The 19,265-nt window shown below is 47.4% G+C and overlaps 1 protein-coding gene and 1 long non-coding RNA gene across 3 annotated transcripts in view; both read right to left on the bottom strand.

Annotated features, from left to right (window-relative positions):
• PARVB (parvin beta) overlaps positions 1-284 on the bottom strand; it is a 33,658-nt gene extending 33,374 nt beyond the window's left edge. Inside the window, exon 1 of the mRNA XM_008930713.2 lies at positions 197-284. Coding sequence (XP_008928961.2) covers positions 197-233 — 37 coding nt within the window. The 5' untranslated portion in view covers positions 234-284. The remainder of the gene's footprint in view (positions 1-196) is intronic.
• A 3,604-nt stretch (positions 285-3,888) lies between these two features.
• LOC115307894 lies at positions 3,889-13,318 on the bottom strand. Of its 2 annotated transcripts, none has more exons than XR_003916248.1 (3): positions 13,233-13,318; positions 6,103-6,192; positions 3,889-3,961 (listed from the first exon to the last, which is right to left on the bottom strand). It is a non-coding gene; the product is annotated as an uncharacterized LOC115307894 (long non-coding RNA). The 2 variants fall into 2 exon arrangements; XR_003916247.1 differs by lacking the exon at positions 13,233-13,318 and adding an exon at positions 8,480-8,567.
• Positions 13,319-19,265: the final 5,947 nt, after the last annotated feature.

The raw sequence follows: 19,265 nt of genomic DNA on the forward strand, positions 1-19,265 counted from the left end.
TGTGGTTGCCTTCAGATCCAGCAAGGCTGGGCCAGATCCCATAGGACCAAAACATCCTTTCCTGTTGCTGCTGGCAAAGCAGAGCTCTTTCAGCAGAAATAACCTCCCAAAACCTGCTGCCCAGGGAGAGCTGCTTGCACAGAGCCTGCACAGACAGCTCGTGGAGAGATTCCTGCCACAAAGGGAACTTTCCTACCTCCTTTTCTGCGCCTCTTGCACAGCAGCCCGGCCATCCCGGCCCCGGCAGCACAGGCAGGTCACAGGGGAAGCACACGGGATGTCTGGACACTGATGGAATGGCAGCAACTGGATAACAGGGACTGCCACCCCCAGAGTGCCAGAGCTCTGCTAATTTGGGCACGGTGACACAGGAGGAGGCACTGAGAGAGGCTCCCAGCTGCTGGGGGAAGGGGGGCCAGCAGGACACGGCGCTTGGCCACGGACTGCCAGCCAGGAATCCCTCCCTGTCCCACTGACAGCCAAGCACCTGCCTTGGCTCTTAAGCAGGCACCTCAAAGATGGTGTTTTCTCTGCAAGGACCTTCCCAAGAGAGTACTTTCCACCCTCTGGGGTTGGGTTTCCCACAGGTTGCCCCAGGAACACACAGGTTCACAGAGCAACACCGGCACACAGAGAAGCAACTGCACGCAGGGATGTGAACCTGCCAGGGTACTCCCCATCTGCAGCACTCCAGAACTCTTTCACTCTGCACTTGAACAAACGTTGAGGGCTTTTTCCCTGCTCACTCCCCCCCAGTATTCACTTATCACTGCTGAGCAAAGGAACAGAGGCAGGAAAAGGAAACTGAGCCACAACGCTGGAAAAAAGAACAGAGAGCCCACAAATGAGCAAGGGGAGGCAGATAAAATAATGGTCAGGGTGGAGCAACAGGTTCATTTCTGAGAAGACCCTGATCAGTATTTTAATGCAAATTTACAAGAATGGCTTTCAGCCCCTGCTTTCACCAACCCAAAGGTACTGTAAAAGACTATGGGCATTATTCCTCCTCGACTTTTTACTGGCAACAGTGGCTCTGCTGTGAGGTTTATCCATGCAAGAGGGCATTTGACTGGTAGAGCAGAGCTTGCACAACAGGTTTTAGTCAGGGGACCAGGTCCCACATGAGCTATTACTGCTCCTTGCCCACACTCCACCTGCCCATTCACAGGGCTCCTTCTCTTCCCCTTCCCCTCCCCACGGGGAACATCTTCCCTGTTATGCTGGTACAGTCCCTTGCTTTCTAACTGAGATTGGTGTAAAACACTTTTCTCTAAAGCCTGATCATTCCATCTCAGATCTGTCAGAGGAAACCTGCAGCAAAGGGAAGCAGGAAGGGGAAGGAAGCTGAGTACAGGCTGAAGCAGCATCACTTAGTCAAGGATGGTCCCCAGCAGAACCTTTCCAGCATCTGTTGCCCCTGGTGGGTTTGTCTGCTCCTGCTGGTAATGTCAGGGCAGAGGAGTCCCTCAGAACTGAAAGGAGCAGCCCCAGCATCCAGGGAATGCTCTCCTGCCCATGAGAAGGGTTTGCCCTCACCTTGACCCATAGCACAGACTCTACAAAATGGTCAGGGACTTAAGGTAAAACTTGCTGATGATCTAAATGACTGAGCTGGGAACTTACACAGGGCAAGTCAGGTGTACCTACAGGCACTGAAAGATGATGCCTTGGAAAGGTATCTGGCAGAATTAACTATGATTTCTCCAAGGTGTCTGTAGACCCTCCCTCCCTTCTGGCTGGGGATCTCCTCTCTGAGTAGATCCTCAATCACCAGGCAGCACCAGCCCCCTGAGCCATTTCAGCACCCCATCAGCCAGCACTACCAAAATCCAAATGTAACAAAGGGACGGGCNGTGTCTGTTTTTAGAATATTGTCCATGATGGTAACAAACAACACTTCCAGGCATAATGTTTTTCATATGTGCAAGAAGACTTAAAGCAGGCACTTTTGCATCCTCAACTAAGGAGCCTTCAGCAAGGGGATTTGCCGTGTATTTGCTTTAATAATAATAATAAGAGTGAGGAATGAGGCTTTTGGTTGTGTTTTTCTTCTGCTGCTCCCTCCAGGTTACCACACTGCTCCACAGCCTGTGTCCCTGTCAGAATCCCTTCCCAACGCCCGACCCACCACGCACGTAATTCCTGTGGCGTGAGGTCAGTGGGAATTAAAGCAACTTTTGGTGGAGGCAAAGGGGTGCTGAAGCAGCACCAGCAGCAGATCTCTCTGCTGCTGCCTTGCTCTGGGATCCTCTCACCCAACAGCCAGAGCAGACACACTCGGAGTCAGGGATGGCAAAGCACTGGCACGTCTGACTCTGGTGCTGAAAGGGATTTGGGCTGGCACCAACCAAACCAAGCCAGGCTGCCAAATTTCCAAAGGCATGAGGGCTCTGTGGCTGCTATTGACACATTCTTCTCTGAGGGGAAAACACAGAGGGAGCCACTTTGAACTGTAACAACATCCCTCTATTCAAGTTCTCTCTCCTCTCTAGTCCGTGGAGATCTTTCATTTCAAGCTCTGTGGGGCAGGCAGCCTTTTCTGCTGGCTCTGGACAGCAAATTACTTACTTGGGGCTCTTGGAAAACGCCATCAGCCACAGAAGAACAGAAAACAAGGAATAAATTGCTCATTTTTTCGCATTATCCAAACTCTGTACCATCAAATAAGTTCTGCAGACATAATTCAGACCTCTGCCTGCCCTGGAGATTCCCACCAGCACAGTGTGAATTCACACCAACACAGCTGAATCTCTGCAAAAACTCTTGACTGCTGAGGGGTACGCTGATAATTAGCAATTACCTAAATTACACAGGCTCTCTACAGGACACATCTCTCCTTTGAGGATGATCCCAAGGAAACAACCTCCAGTTCCACAGCCTCTCTCTTTGTGCAAGTGCAAACTGGCCTGGTGACCCAGAGCCTGGCTCTGCAACATGCTGTAAGCACTCAAGACACGTTCTCAAGTGCTGCTCTAGCCATGGATTTCCCTGCTCCTGAAGCTTTTCAGGCTTTTAATCTGAAAAATATAACCTTGCTGGACTATGACATCCGGGTAGGACTCACCAACTCATTAAAAACAGGAAAATTCCCGATTTAGAAGCAATTGTGATCTCAGCATCAAGTCTCCTGCACCACAGAGTGCATCTGGTTCCTTCACTGCAACAGCTCCTGTTCAGCTGTATTATTCAAGATAATATCACTGCCCCACTTGCAAAGAAACCACATTACATGTGGGAAGAGTGATGCAAGACCACTGCACCTTTTGAGAGAATTAATGGATTTAGGTGCTAACAAAGAAAGAATGTGCAAATTCACTTCATTTAAAACCACAATGTAATCCAGGTGAATTAGGATAACCACAAAATCCGAGCACGGCTCCTTGCTGAAGTCGGTTTGATGTGGTTTTGTAACCCTAAAGATGTTATTGCAGTGATAATAAGAGATCACTGGGCTTGTTTTAGAGATGAGCAGTTTGCTGAGGCGTTCTGTGAGCCACGTGTGTGCAGTCAGGGTGCACAAGGACTCCAGAGGGGAATATGCCACAGCTCAACCCCTGTGTGGAGAACAGAATACACTACCCCAAATTTTCAGTCCCACCCAGATACAGCTGTGTTGTTGTTTCTAACAAAAATAATTTTTATAATTACTTTAAAACAATAAAGAGAAAGTGTAGTGGGAAGTAAACTGAGGCCACAACACAGGGCACTCTGACATGTTTGTGTCTCTCTCACTGTTGCTTTCAGCCTTACCTTGTCGATGACCTTCACCTCAGTTTTTTGCAGTAACAAGCTGCTGTTTATTGTGGTTCTGATTTTAAAGGTTTTTAACTGCAAATCACTCCAGCTCACTCGTTAAAGACTTGAAGGAGGACAAAACATTGATCTCCTACCTTGATCAGCTCTTTGAACTTGGGGTCTTCCTTTGAGTTGGGATCAATCATGGTGCGCTCCTCGTTCTCCTCTGCCCAAGGAAAATGGGAAACATCAGTGGGATCAACTCCAAACACACAGTGCAACAACTCCTACTCATCGAGGGGCCTGTCAGCTGATGGACAAGTGACAGTGCCCAGTCATCATCTTAGCAAGGGAGTGCCTGATGACCAGTGTCAGGCAATTTTAGGGACACACAGAAAGATAACACAGCCCTACTTCCCTAAAATAAGACTGTTTCCACTGATTGATCTCCCCTGCTCTGGGCAGAATGCCTCAGGAAAATCAGTGTCCTCATGTGGGGCATGTTAATAATAGCACAGCAAAAAGTGCAGTCCTTCTCCTAGATTTGGACTTCACTCCTGTTTGAAAACACCTGTCCCAAATGACAGCACCTGAGTTTATGGCACTACAACCAGTGAAACTGGGCTGAGTGTTTGTGCCTCCGTTCTCTGGTTCCCTGAAACTTGGTCAGACGTGGCCCTGAGTGCAGGAACTCCTTCACCTTTGGAAAATAAAATTACCCCACTTTTTATCAGTACTTGTGTATGGGGGAAGAACATAAAGTAAAATTTTGCAGGTGTAAAGTCTTCTACTTCTGCTGCTGCTGAGATGAAGATATGTGACAAGTGCTCTCCAACAGCCAGAAGGACCAGTGTAAGAGGCATGAACACCAAGAGTTATTTTTAAAAGGGGTGAAATGTTGGTAGCAAAATCCAACTTGAGCTCAATAAGGCTAAAAACCAAACCTTTGGCAAAATTACCTTCACAACAGCACACACGGACACGTGAGAAACCCCCAGGAATCTGCCACTTCTGTGAAACAATAAAGTATGTTTTCAAAGCCTGTGACTCCATTCCTACAGTCTGTTTGCCCTAATTATGTTTAGGATGACAGCCAGCAGCAAAGCTTTTGGAACTTTCATTCTTCATGGACGTGTTTTTATGCTGCTGCAGATATGGATACCAGTATTTAGGACGCAGCTGGAGCAAGCCTCTTAGTTTAAATTCTGCTGCTTGCTTTTAAGTTGCAGGTGCCTCCCTGAGCCCTTAATTTCAGCTCCCTGAGTAGCCAAGTGGGAGCTGTGATCCAGGTTAGAGCTGCTCCTTTCAGTGGCACTGCACAAGAGGAACACAAGGATGGGTGGCAGTGGCACAGCTTCCCGGGGAGATCCACGTCTCTTCAGCTAAATTATTATTTAGGGACCCCATGGACTTATCTTTAATTGAGTGTAGACAGGCCATATGATGTCATATTTTCCCATTGATTTCTCAGCTCCTTCTACCATGACAACAAAGGAGGGTGTTGGTATCACCACTGGTCAGGCCATTGCCACACTTTAAATCCTGACCATGACCAGCCTGAAGTGACTTCCTATGGCAGTGCCAGACTGTTTCCTGCTGTAACATGGGAAACATGACATTCCAGATTGACTACACCATCTAACTGGTTGTCTCAGACTTCACCCACACATTTGGGTTCAGTATTTTCCAGGGCCCCTGACACTTATTAAAAAAGCAAGGCCCTGCTATCTGAACACTGAAAAATTTCCCTAAACCTATGAAAAACTCTATTGCTGCTTTTTTACCCCCTGCTCCTTTACTTCCCCATTACTGCCTAGGATGAGTCAAGCATTCTATCACAAGGAAGTGACACCCACTACACACCCAAAATACTGTTAACCCTGAACAGTGTTTGACCCACACATGATTCACCACAGAACTCAGGCTGAGGTTCACCAATGATCATGTCTCTGCATGACAAGCCTTCAGGAGTGGTCCTGCATCTTCTAAACTCTAGTGGCATCCAGAAGAAATCACTGGAGACACCCCTGACAGACAGACACACACACACACACACAGAGCAGTCAACACTTTGCCCACGTCTCAGAAGAAAAGTACTTTGCATTTCCTCCTACTCTCCTAATCAGAAAATCCAAATGACTAACACTTTCCTGGTTTTAATTTAATTATTTGTCTCCATGACAGCTTGCTTCAACTAATTCTGTAGATCAAGAGACATATGGCCAGGGGAGACAACAAGTTTTAAACGCTTTTTGCTGTTAAATTATGCTGTTGCTCTTGTGGGGACTCAGAGAGGTGGGATGGGGATGGACACAGGAGAGAGTCCAGAAACTACCTTAGTCAAGGTCTGTAGCATGAAAACTTTACCTAGTAGTGTATCTTCTGGATGGATGTCCACGGTGCTTGGGTTCATTGGTGCATTGATAGCATTTTTACCTTCTTCTTGGAGGTCACTCACTGAACAGAGGGGAAAAAAACAGAGAGAAAGAGTGCAATAAATGTAAAGTTGGTGGACTGGAGTACTCATAGTAAAAGAAAACATCTGGTAGATCCATTTCAAAACAGGACCACAGTTTATGGCATGAAGAACTGCAGCCACAGTGGAAAATAAAATCAAAGGAACATCCTTTTATAGCTTCCCATTAAACAGAGCTACCACACCACTGGCTGGAAACTTCTTGCAAGAAACCCAATCCTGTGGTAAGAACAAGCCCAGGGTGCTTGTTTCTCCCCAAGGAAGGGGCCCTATTAAAGCCTCAGAGGCTCCCAGGAAGACCTACCAAAATCAGGGTGAAAATGTATTTAATTCCAGGATTTCCACAGGATAAAACCAGATGTACCACGATCTGGTGAGCACAAATCCGAAACTTTTTATTTCAAGCTTTTGTCCTAAACCTGCAACTCTCATTTGGGAAAGTCAGGAAAGTACTCTTCATAAATAAAATGGCTGTTAAAATACTTCCCTACATCCTGCCACATGGGAGGAAATGAACCTGAGGACAAGAACTGAATAGGTCTTTAGTATCTTCACAGAGCTTGACAGTAAGAAAAGCAGCAGCAATGCTGGAACACTTTTACACTTTCCAAGGCACATCTCCCCCTAAATCCAGATAACATTTATTATAAGCCAGGACACTGAAATAGATGCATGTGAAATAGGAGATACAAAGACAGTTCTGTGTTAGGATGGGCTAAAATCATTTGTGGCAGCATTTGTGATATTGCAGTCTCCTTTGGGAGGGGCCAAGTCCCAAACTCTCTTCAGGGAAAATAAGGACTTCCAAATAAATAAGGTTTGCTAGACAAACTTTTCTCAGGAAAAAAAAAAGGGAGGAACAGTTAACTAATAGTGACAGTATCCCAGTAAGCTCTTCCTTCCAGAGCAGTCATTATTCCCCTTTCCCAGTGGAAAATCAAACTGTGGGCATGCAGCCTGCAAAGGTACAAAATCCTGCATGAGGACTCGCTTTTTCCCTGGAAAACACAGGGATCCTACTGCCACAGAGGAGGACAGGGAAGAAGCACACGCTGCAATCCCCACTCCTTCTCTCACAGAGAACTGAAACAGGTGCTCAAAACAAGTTAGCTCATCTCTTAATTGCAGCCCCAAAGAGGTTACTTAGTTCTGGTTGGCAGCGTGACACTGAGCATCACTAAAATCCTCAATTATGGCATTTTGTCCTCATGTTCTGCAAGCACCAAACACCAGCCTCACATTTTGAGAGCTGCTGGTCTATGAACCGTGGTTCATGAGGGAAAGGGGGCTGCCAGCTCTTTGTGCTGTACCTTCTGCAGTGAGAACAATTACAAACAGAACGCAACGTCTGCAGGCTATTTAACCTCCTGATTAAAGATGTTATTAAAGAAATTCTTAATTACCCCTTTTCTGCACTCATTCTCATTTTCTTGAAAAACTCTACAAGTAAAAAACAGTCAGGGAGCAAAGAGGCCTCATGCAACAGATGAAACCAGCTCTAACAGCCTTACCCAGGACACCCAACCAGAGCTTTCTCACCCCAACAGCTCCTACACCGTGATGCCAACAGGGACACAGTCACCACGAGGCACAAGAAAATTCATGTGGGAACTGAATAAGTAAGATTTTTTTAAACCTTGCTGGGACTAGAAATGCCCAGGTTTATTTTGGAAGTATCAGTCTTGTTTCTAGACAAACTCTCTTTTCATTATTACAGCAGGGCTGTCATTCTGGGAATGCCAAGTGTTCAGTAAGTTCAGGTCATCATCATCCCTAATGCTGTGCAAATGCACAAGAGAGCTGCTAAGTTCCTCTGGGTAGTGGATATGTGAATATGAACAAAATGATGCACTCATTTCAAGCCAGAATACTTTTAAAATGCAGCTAAACTAGTTTTATTCACAGCTCAACCAACGTGATACCCCTGCTCTTACATCTTAATAGAAAAACTATCTCTACTCCTCTTAACAAGAAGTCCTTGTTTCTGAGCAATTTACTGAACTGAAAGAAAACATGAATGCAATTTTGTGTATTAAGCCCCCTATCCCTCAGGATAAGCCACATATAACCCCTGTGGTTGCCTTCAGATCCAGCGAGGCTGGGCCAGATCCCATAGGACCAAAACATCCTTTCCTGTTGCTGCTGGCAAAGCAGAGCTCTTTCAGCAGAAATAACCTCCCAAAACCTGCTGCCCAGGGAGAGCTGCTTGCACAGAGCCTGCACAGACAGCTCGTGGAGAGATTCCTGCCACAAAGGGAACTTTCCTACCTCCTTTTCTGCGCCTCTTGCACAGCAGCCCGGCCATCCCGGCCCCGGCAGCACAGGCAGGTCACAGGGGAAGCACACGGGATGTCTGGACACTGATGGAATGGCAGCAACTGGATAACAGGGACTGCCACCCCCAGAGTGCCAGAGCTCTGCTAATTTGGGCACGGTGACACAGGAGGAGGCACTGAGAGAGGCTCCCAGCTGCTGGGGGAAGGGGGGCCAGCAGGACACGGCGCTTGGCCACGGACTGCCAGCCAGGAATCCCTCCCTGTCCCACTGACAGCCAAGCACCCGCCTTGGCTCTTAAGCAGGCACCTCAAAGATGGTGTTTTCTCTGCAAGGACCTTCCCAAGAGAGTACTTTCCACCCTCTGGGGTTGGGTTTCCCACAGGTTGCCCCAGGAACACACAGGTTCACAGAGCAACACCGGCACACAGAGAAGCAACTGCACGCAGGGATGTGAACCTGCCAGGGTACTCCCCATCTGCAGCACTCCAGAACTCTTTCACTCTGCACTTGAACAAACGTTGAGGGCTTTTTCCCTGCTCACTCCCCCCCAGTATTCACTTATCACTGCTGAGCAAAGGAACAGAGGCAGGAAAAGGAAACTGAGCCACAACGCTGGAAAAAAGAACAGAGAGCCCACAAATGAGCAAGGGGAGGCAGTTAAAATAATGGTCAGGATGGAGCAACAGGTTCATTTCTGAGAAGACCCTGATCAGTATTTTAATGCAAATTTACAAGAATGGCTTTCAGCCCCTGCTTTCACCAACCCAAAGGTACTGTAAAAGACTATGGGCATTATTCCTCCTCGACTTTTTACTGGCAACAGTGGCTCTGCTGTGAGGTTTATCCATGCAAGAGGGCATTTGACTGGTAGAGCAGAGCTTGCACAACAGGTTTTAGTCAGGGGACCAGGTCCCACATGAGCTATTACTGCTCCTTGCCCACACTCCACCTGCCCATTCACAGGGCTCCTTCTCTTCCCCTTCCCCTCCCCACAGGGAACATCTTCCCCTGTTATGCTGGTACAGTCCCTTCTTCTCTGACTGAGATTGGTGTAAAACACTTTTCTCTAAAGCCTGATCATTCCATCTCAGATCTGTCAGAGGAAACCTGCAGCAAAGGGAAGCAGGAAGGGGAAGGAAGCTGAGTACAGGCTGAAGCAGCATCACTTAGTCAAGGATGGTCCCCAGCAGAACCTTTCCAGCATCTGTTGCCCCTGGTGGGTTTGTCTGCTCCTGCTGGTAATGTCAGGGCAGAGGAGTCCCTCAGAACTGAAAGGAGCAGCCCCAGCATCCAGGGAATGCTCTCCTGCCCATGAGAAGGGTTTGCCCTCACCTTGACCCATAGCACAGACTCTACAAAATGGTCAGGGACTTAAGGTAAAACTTGCTGATGATCTAAATGACTGAGCTGGGAACTTACACAGGGCAAGTCAGGTGTACCTACAGGCACTGAAAGATGATGCCTTGGAAAGGTATCTGGCAGAATTAACTATGATTTCTCCAAGGTGTCTGTAGACCCTCCCTCCCTTCTGGCTGGGGATCTCCTCTCTGAGTAGATCCTCAATCACCAGGCAGCACCAGCCCCCTGAGCCATTTCAGCACCCCATCAGCCAGCACTACCAAAATCCAAATGTAACAAAGGGACGGGCAAGTGGCCAAGGCTTTCAGAAAAAAACCACATTTTCCACTAGAATTGCATTTTCAACTAGAAATTTAAATTCACATGGAAAAGGTCGCTTCTCTATCGGCCCCCAGGAAAGCAGCAAGGGCTCCTGGCAGCCCTCAGATGTTTTGACAATCTCCTGGCAGTGTCAGCAGTCAAACATGGTTTAGTCACACTGGAAGCTGTGCTGGCCTTTCAAACAAATTAACAGAACGAGCAGATCACATACACATGCTATAAAGCACTACATCTGTAAGCCAGGCAGGCTGTCTCAGACCATGGGACTGCACACAAACTGCACACAACAGATGGAATTAGCTGAACAAAGTTGGAAACGCCACCAGAGCTGTCAAGGACTTCCCCCTAGTCAGAAAATGGCCTTTAAAGTCAGCAGAAGTGCTATAAAAAGACAAGACGTCCCTGTTTTCTCCTTTTTAAAAGAAAGCAAGCTGATATCAAGCTTGATCCTTCCTACCTTCACTATTAATAATCTCAGCGTAATTTTAAAAGACACCAACAACAGCAGAGTCCACTTAAGTCTTTGCCATCCACTGCCTTGTTATTAAAAAACTGACCTCAAGCCCCTGTGTCTCACAAAAACAGATGGTAAATGCTACTTAATTTTAGATCTGGTTATTTCTGACTGCAAGGCTGGATCCCACCCCACAGAAAGCAGCAGCTGTTGTGACAATGATCATGAGCTTCTGTACATGGTGCTCTCCTTCTCATTCAACCGAGCTTTTATAAGATGCACTCTCATCTCATGATCAAACCTGAATTTTGGGAGCTATCAGACTGCTTTGTCACCCTTGACTCCACTACAGATGATTTGCTCAAGCAAGTTTGTCACTCTCTTTGGTGGAGCAGCACAGATGGGAAATGTGCCTGCATGGAAGTTCTCTTCATCCCCCAAAGTCTCACTGCTTCCCAAGTTTCCCTGCTATTCCCAGAGACAAAACTGTGCCCAGTTGCACTTTTCCAGACAGTGACTCACCTGCCTACAGCTCATATCCTAAGAGTTCAGCTAAGCATTCCCAAAATAGAAAGCCCATTCTCCAGACCCTTCCTACCCCTTTCAGACCAGTGACACGACCCTCCTTCACTCACATCTCAGGAGAGATGTGGACACAGGACAAATCCCCCTCATGAAGCAGCCAGACCTTGCACAAAACATCAGGTATCAGCTGGAGCTCTCACTTCCCATGGGAAGTGTCAGACCAGAAGGCAACAGGTCCTTGGTGAGTAAAGACCCTGCAGTGTTTCTTAACCTGCTCCTCTGTTTGCCTGCCACAGACCAACACACCCAGAATTTCCATCTGACAGCTAAAACTCTTTCAGGAAAAGTCACCTTCAAAACTCAAAAGCCTTCCAGGAACACTTAACAAACGGAAGCTTTACAAAAACTGGCATTTTTAAAGGAAAAACCAGCCCCGAATATGCTGCTACACTGAGATTCTTTTCTAGAGACAAACCACACACACACAACTCACCAGTGTGCTCCTGCATTACTAATCACATGTACAAAAGGCTCTGAGATCTTTTGACAGAGACTGCAGGAGAAACACAAAGCCTCCATTAGTTATAATAGAGAATTAATAATCTCAGGCAGATCAAAGGCAAGGACTTGACCAAATCCACATAAAGGCACTGTATCAAGGGACTGCATTCAAAGCAGAACTGTGGTAATAAAGGAAATTATTTATATGCCTCAGTAGACAGACAAAGCACTCATGACTACCTGAAGAAACAGAAATACCTAAAAAAGGGGGAAAGTAGAGCAAAAGGCAACTTTTAGGAAAGGGCTGTAATACAGAGAGCTATGGAACTAAAGCTAAAAGTCAAACTTGGGATTCATCACTTTGCTGTAATTCCCTGTCTCTCATTTCTTTCATTATTGCCTCAGACCATAGCTGTTCATCAGGCAGGGAGGGATCCAGGCTGCCAGCAAAGGGACACTCCAGACTTCACCTCAGTCCCCAGCTGCCACTCATCCCCTCCCTTTTGCTGGCACTGGTGGTTGCAGAAGCCACATTTTGGCACAGAGTGGGGGAGACAGTGTGCCTGAAAACTAACCAGGGAAGAAAGGAAAAAAGGAGAAAATTAATTTTCACTGTGTAGACACACCAACACTGATGCTGGGGAGGAAAAAAAAGCCATCAAAAAACCCCAAAAACACCCCCAACCAGCAGAAATAAGTGTCCACAAACTACTTATAATGTTACACCTACAAAAGTGATAGGTGGGGATACTTACCCCTTACCCAGCCCTCCCAAGCACTAACATAACACACATCACAACTCTACAGCTTTTACACTCCAGGACATGAACTGAGCATACCTTTGGCACTTGCTTTGTCCTGAATTCGTAAACAGATTGCTTCAATCCTGAAGCTTTTTGACTGGGAAAAGCCAGGTAAGAAGTGCAGCTTGAGAGAACCCTAAAAGCAACTAGGGAAAGCTGCACTTCTCCCTCTGCCCCCACAAGTTCTACTTGAAAATGGAGAAAATACACTCTCTCAGCCTCCCCCTGGTTACAATTCCCTCCCAACACGCCAGGCAAGGGTCATTTATTCCCACAAAGCAATGGTGGACATTCATGTTCTCCCAAACACACCACACGAGCACCAGGACAACTTCCAACTGAAAGAAGGATGTGGAGTCAAATCTGACGTGTGAGAACAGAGGGACAGAAAAGGTCTGACAAGAAAAGGAAAGGACTGAAGGGGACTTCAAGCCTGAATCCACCCACCGCAGAAAACCTGCAAGGCATTTTAAATTTACTGCCATCAATTCTCCATGAAATACTGTATTCTATATACACTCTTCAAGGTTTTTGTGTACTCCCACATCTGAAGCTGATGGGCACAAGCAGACAGGGAACAGCACATCCATATGGCCCAGAACTCGGTCTAGGATCCCAAATGAAGCAGGCTCATTTCCACAAGGTGCCAAGCACCAAACAGACTCCTTTGACCTTTAAAAGTAACTTCAGAAACCAGAATCAACTCACTGCCTAAGGTATCCATATTTAATGGGTGCAGTCCAAGCAAATCCCCAAGGGACAGAGACAGCAGGAGACTCACTTCTGAAGGCAGTGATGGCAGGTGAGCACGAGCAGTAATAGGAAGTCCTCTCCAGCTCACAGGGCAGAGCCTGGCAGGCAAACTTCAGGCAAATGGAGAGGAGGCCACCAGCTATGACTTGCATTTCTAAGAAAGCAACTTTTCTGCTTGTGCAACATGATTCTACAGGAAGAACAAAGCAGCGATAAGTGATTCTGCAGACCACAAGAAGTGCATGTGCCCAGGCACTGGAGTGGCCCAAATGTCACCCAGAAAGACAAGGAACACCCTGAAAAACACTCACATACAGCAACTGTATTTGCAGTTGAAGGTTTGCTGGTAAATACTATTTTCCTGTTCAGCTGAGCACAGGACCAGTGGAGGGACAGGCCGTGCTCCAGACTGGAAGCTTTAATCCAAACACACTCAACAGTTTTCAATGGACCATACACTGCAGTTGCTCATGCAAGGAGTTTTCTCAATGCTTTCCAGACATGTCATATGGGGAAAATTATTTCACTAGCTGCTCTGAGCCCCAGAGGAGCCTGCCAAGACAAGCACTGCAGCGATAAGCACCGCAGACCTCACAGTACAAGAAAGCCTGGAGCTCAGAGCCCCCAGTCAGATAAAAGCCAGCCCACGAGGGGAAGGTACAGGGAAGATAGTGGCTGCCATAAAAGCACTTTGATGTTTAACTCTGCCAGGTTTAAGTCAGAAGTAGACACCAACGTGTCCTAATGGAGCTGCTGAACACTGTGTGGGATGAGTGGAGCCCGAGCCTCCAGATGCCAGTCCAGTCCAGTCTCCCAAACACAGCCCTCAAGGGCTATCAAAATGCAATTATGAAACAACAGCCAGCCAAAAATCGAATCAAAACAAGTCCAAAGCACGAGCAAACGTTACATTTCACCAAGTATCAAAAAGCCCTGCAGGTGTTGTTATGAGAGTCAGCACCCCGGAGTTTTACAGGATTTGCAGTACTGCCTTTTCCGTGGTCTCTTTTTAAGCCTTTGCACTGGTAATACCAGGTCCTATGAGCTAGAAAAGGTGGGGTCTCAGTGGTGCTAGACATCTCAAAGGCTTTCAAGCTCAGTTACTGGTGAATCCCAAACCAGCTTTCTAACTCCACAGCCTCTGGGACTCGCCCTCACTAGAGAAGCAGCCAGAGCAGCAGCACAGTGGAATCCATGGAATCTCTCCTTACTGAAAGGTTAGACAGGCAAAAAAGACAGAAAAAAATACTATACTCTTACTAGTACCTCAAGTCAAAGCGCTGTGGTGAGAAGCACAGTCCCACTGCACAATGCTGCATTCCCATGCTCGTAAATCATCAAACCACAGACTTCACACTGTCTAAGAAATGTCCTGACTCCAGCCTTTGGAGGGTCTAAGATGCCAGGGAGCCACACAAAGATCAGTGGGCAATTCAGTGTGGAAACGACCTCGGGGGTCTCCAGCTGAACCTCCTCCTCATGGCAGGGTCAGCCCTGAGATCAGACCGAGTTACTCACGGTTTTATCGCATCACATCTTAAAACCTCTAAGAATGGAGGCTCCTGGCACCCTGTCCCACTGCCTCACAGTCCCCAGCATGAAAAATTCCCCCCTTTGCCCAGACTGAACCTCATTTGTTTCAGTTTCCAGCTGCTTTCTCTCCCCTCTGCTTGGTAAATGTTGGTACCTGTGAAGTGTTTGTTAACACGCAAATGACAGGAACTGAGGGGTCAGAAATAAACAGCTGGAAAAGCAGCATAAAACAAACACCTTTAGTGTCAAGAGTCATGCCCAGGTCTAGCAGAGCTCCCTAGCCTTCTAAATCCTCTTATTACTGATATCAGCAGAGCAACACCCACCACAGTTTAATTTCCTAAACTGACACAAAGCTCAATGACACTGAGGGGCCAAGGAGATGGTTTAAACTATGGCCCCTCACTGTGTTAATGCAGCTACAGCTGCACTGCTGCACTACAAGGGGGTGTTTTCAAGACAGGAGTCTTTTCAGGCACATTTGTAAGCACTTAAGAGGGAATTTCTTAGTCTGAACCTGCGTGAGCAGGGGAAAAGCAAGCATCCAGTTATCTCAGGCAGCAGTGGAAAGGCCCTACCAAGGTCCAGCTTGCTGCATTAGATAAGGTGAGTCATGATTGCTTCTTCCCTTCCACATGCAAAAATAAAACCACATCAGTTTGTGTGGCAGACAGCATCAGATCTGCCACACAGGCATCTGCTTTGCTTCTGGCACAGCAGGGCCATTTGGAGCATGACAATTAAAATCCAGTTTCCCAATGCCAGGGCTCCATTACACGTGCTTATTTAATTAGCTAATTTAATTACCTATCCTTCCAGTTGCAGAGAATGATGAGGGGAGTAACAGGAAGAGCCAGTGAGTGGGTCAATACCTGGCTCTGAGTCTGGTGTCACAAGCAGAATTTTGGATTTTTTTTGAACAGGGGTCAGTTTACGTGACACACATGGGGTGCCCCTGTCTCAAAGGGGGAAAAGGATCCTTGCACAGGAGTTAGCAAGGATCCCTGAAAGAGAGAGGGCTAAGAGGAAGGAAGCAGAGGTGGTGAGGTTGCCCTGTAGGTGAGGGAGTGTTTGGATTGTGTAGAGCTTAATGATGGTGACAAAGTTCATGGGCAAGGTTCAGGGGGAAGGCCAACAAGGCAGATGTCCTGGTGGGAGTCTGTTTTAGACCACCCAGCCAGGATGAAGAGGCAGATGAAATATTCCATAAGCCTCTAGGAGAAGTCTCACAACCACTGGCCTTTGTTCATGTGGGGCACTTCAACTCACCAGATGTCTGCTGGAAACACAACAGAGAGGAAACAGTCCAGGGGGTTCCTGGGGTGTGTGGAAGAAAACTGGTGAGGGAGCCAACTAGGGAAGGTGCCAAGCTGGACTTGCTGCTTGTGAAAACAGCGAGCTGGAAGCAGGGCAGGCACCTCGGGAGGACTGCAAGGATGCCATGAGGTTAAGCAGGGAGAAAATCAGAAGGGCCAGAGCCCAACGGGAATGTCATCTGGCTACTGCTGCGAAGGTAGATAATAAGTGTTTCTGTAAGTGCATCAGCAACAAAAGGAGGGCTGAGGAGAATCTTCACCCTTTACTGGATGGGATGAAACACACAGCAAGCCTGAGGAAAAGGCTGAAGTACTTAATGCCTTCTTTGCCTCAGGTTTAGTAGAATATTAACACTACAGATTTGGTCTGCCAGGGGTCTTGACTCTCCACTTAGAATAATGGAACCTTTTAGGTTTGAAAAGACCTCTAAAATCATCGAGTCCAACCATTAACCCAGCGCTGCCAAGTCCATCACTAAAGACCGAGGCAAAGGAGCCATTTCTTGCACCCTGCCTAATTTTCCAATGGAACCAATTCCCTGTAACAACACTGGGAGCCGTGCACAGGGAAGAAGGCAAACAGTAATCCCGAGGTACAGTTCTGTAACCCTATTCCTGAGGGAGAATGTTAAGCAGCAAATACAAGCCTGGATGTCCTGGTACTTTCTCCTATTCTATCATTTCTGAAGAAAATCCAGTCAGTTTTGTAAAGCCTCCAAATCCATCTGCTGGACTAGGAAAGCCAGAGAGCAAACAACACTATTCTATTTTAACATGACAGAAGTGTCTGCATCCGTTTAATGGCACACATACATACATCTGCCAAACAGACCTAGTGGGACAACACTTTCTGAGGATTACACATTTTTCTATTTAGAGACAGTAAAAAAGACACCATGCCTCCATACAGACATCTCCTCAGTCAGTTCTCAGTCTCCTTCCTCACTGCAAATAAAATGTGCATGAAACCACCTCAGCTAATTAAAAATTAGCAATAAGACCATATGGCAGCTATAATGGAAAATGCACTATTTCTTTTTTTTCAGTGGATTTCATTATGGTTCAACCACGCAATTAAAGAAGTCCTAAAGAAGGAACTGGAATTCCAGGAGCCAGAACAACTTGCTGGTTTTATAACCAAAACGCAGCACACATTGGAAAGAGATTTTATAAGAGCTTTATCTGTTTGCCAGACAGGTCTTGGGGATTGCAAAGAAACCTCTTCTGACTTGGAGAGGCAAAACTCGATTCCCAGTTTGCTCACCACTAGCAAAGCCAAAAGCAGAATCCCATCCCATGGCCTCCCCTCTCAGCCTAAGGGCTCTGGAGAGGGCTCTGCAGAGAATGCATGGAAACAAATCACAGGTACAGGGGTTATAATTAGAACTTCATTGTGACAATGTATGAAGTGACAGTGATTGAAGGGCCCAAAGTGCACAGAGCCACTGCTCTCAGCCAGCACGTGCTGCCAGGTGTGCTTGTTCTCTCCACATCTGGCTTTCAGAGCAAGACTTGAGTGGATTCAAATTACAAATCCACACGTGTCAGCCACAATACCTTCCCAGCTAAACCAGACATGCACAACAGAAGCCACCAGTTTTGGGCTGCAGCTTTCTATTTGGCCAACAGAACAGTACAAATTAGGAAATCTGTACCTGGGCAGAACATTCCTCACCCGGAGAGATCACTTGGCCCATCAGCTGTGCAACACAGAGGCTCCTGTCCCCACCCCCTCCATGCTCTGCCCCCCACCAAAGACAAATGGGGGTCACTGCTGCTCACACAGAACTGCTGGGTTAGATCCCCCTCTCCTGTGCTGGTGGGGATGGAATTCCTCACCACCAAGCAGCCTGTCCTGCAGATCCAGAGCCAGGAACTCCTCCTGAAGGCAGCCTGGAAGAACCCCTTGAAGAGCAGTGCTCTGCCACTGATCACACTGCCCCTCCTTCCCTTCTCCCCTCCTCTCACCACACTTCCCTCAGCCCAGGGCAGAGGTGCCAAGGCATCCTGTGACAACCACCAGGGGCAGGTACACCACAGCCACCACAGAAGCACAGAATATCCTGAGCTGGAAGGGACCCACAAAGATCATCCAAGTCCAACTCCTGGCCTTGCACAGGACCATCCCCAGCAATCCCACCCTGTCCCTGGGAACGTTGTCCAAACCCTCCTGGAGCTCTGGCAGCCTTGGGGCTGTGCCCACTGCCCTGGGGAGCCTGGGCAGTGCCAACCACCCTCTGGGGGAAGAACCTTGTCCTGAGATCCAACCTGGATGACCTTCAAGTGGTTGGCTGCTGCAACAAAAATACCCAGATCCTGTTAGCTCATAGAACCTGGAGGTGTGCTGAAGTCATGACTGCTCTAATGAGCAGAGGTCAGCACAAGGAGAAGCCTTTGGGAAACAGGGTTTCCCTTCCTCCTTCCTTGCTGTCCTCCAGGTCTCCTGAAATGACTGAGAGGAGCTCGAGGGCTGAGAAGAGAACAAGACTCAGGGTTGAGAAGGCACACCCAGAGTGTCCTGCATTGCCAGCAGCAGCAAGGGGGACAAGAATCACAGAGAGGGGATGTTACAGGTGAGGCAGGAAACTCCTTCTCCTTATGACATGTGTCATTTGGCACCCAAATCCCACATGGGCAGCTCTGAAATACCAGCTGTGCTGGCACTTCCACAGCCCCAAACTGGAATCTGTGACCATGACACTTGTATGCACAAGATACAATTTCCTTCCCAGCTGAACAGCAAAGCTGGAACTGCTGAAACACCAACTCCTGCAACCAGCAGACTCTGCCTGGCGCTGGGTTTACCTCAGACCACAGAGCCCTGGATCCCTCAGCAGCAAGTTGTTCTGACACGCTTTTGCAATGGAAGGAGCTTGCCAGCTAATCTCCCAAATCTATGAACATCAAAGCTCAAAACTCCACCAGCTTCATCTGTTCTCAGATCAGCTGGCCTGTAACAGCTCTTGAAGTACATAAAAAGGCATTTAGCACTGTTATGCATAACTATGCCCAATCTTCTGTACCTCTGTATTGCCAATGTGCAAACCAGCAGGATGCATTTATTTATATTAATGAAGTGATCTAAATATCCCAACTCTTACAAACACAAGCACGTTAATCAGTGTGATTAATGTATTAATGACAATGCACTGCAGAACACAGACTGATCTCCCTTGCACAGATCCACCAGTGAGATCAAGAATCCCTCCTTC

This window comes from Manacus vitellinus, unplaced genomic scaffold (genome assembly GCF_001715985.3).
Source record: "Manacus vitellinus isolate BGI_N305 unplaced genomic scaffold, ASM171598v3 scaffold_66_pilon, whole genome shotgun sequence".
Taxonomy (NCBI): Eukaryota; Metazoa; Chordata; class Aves; order Passeriformes; family Pipridae; genus Manacus; species Manacus vitellinus.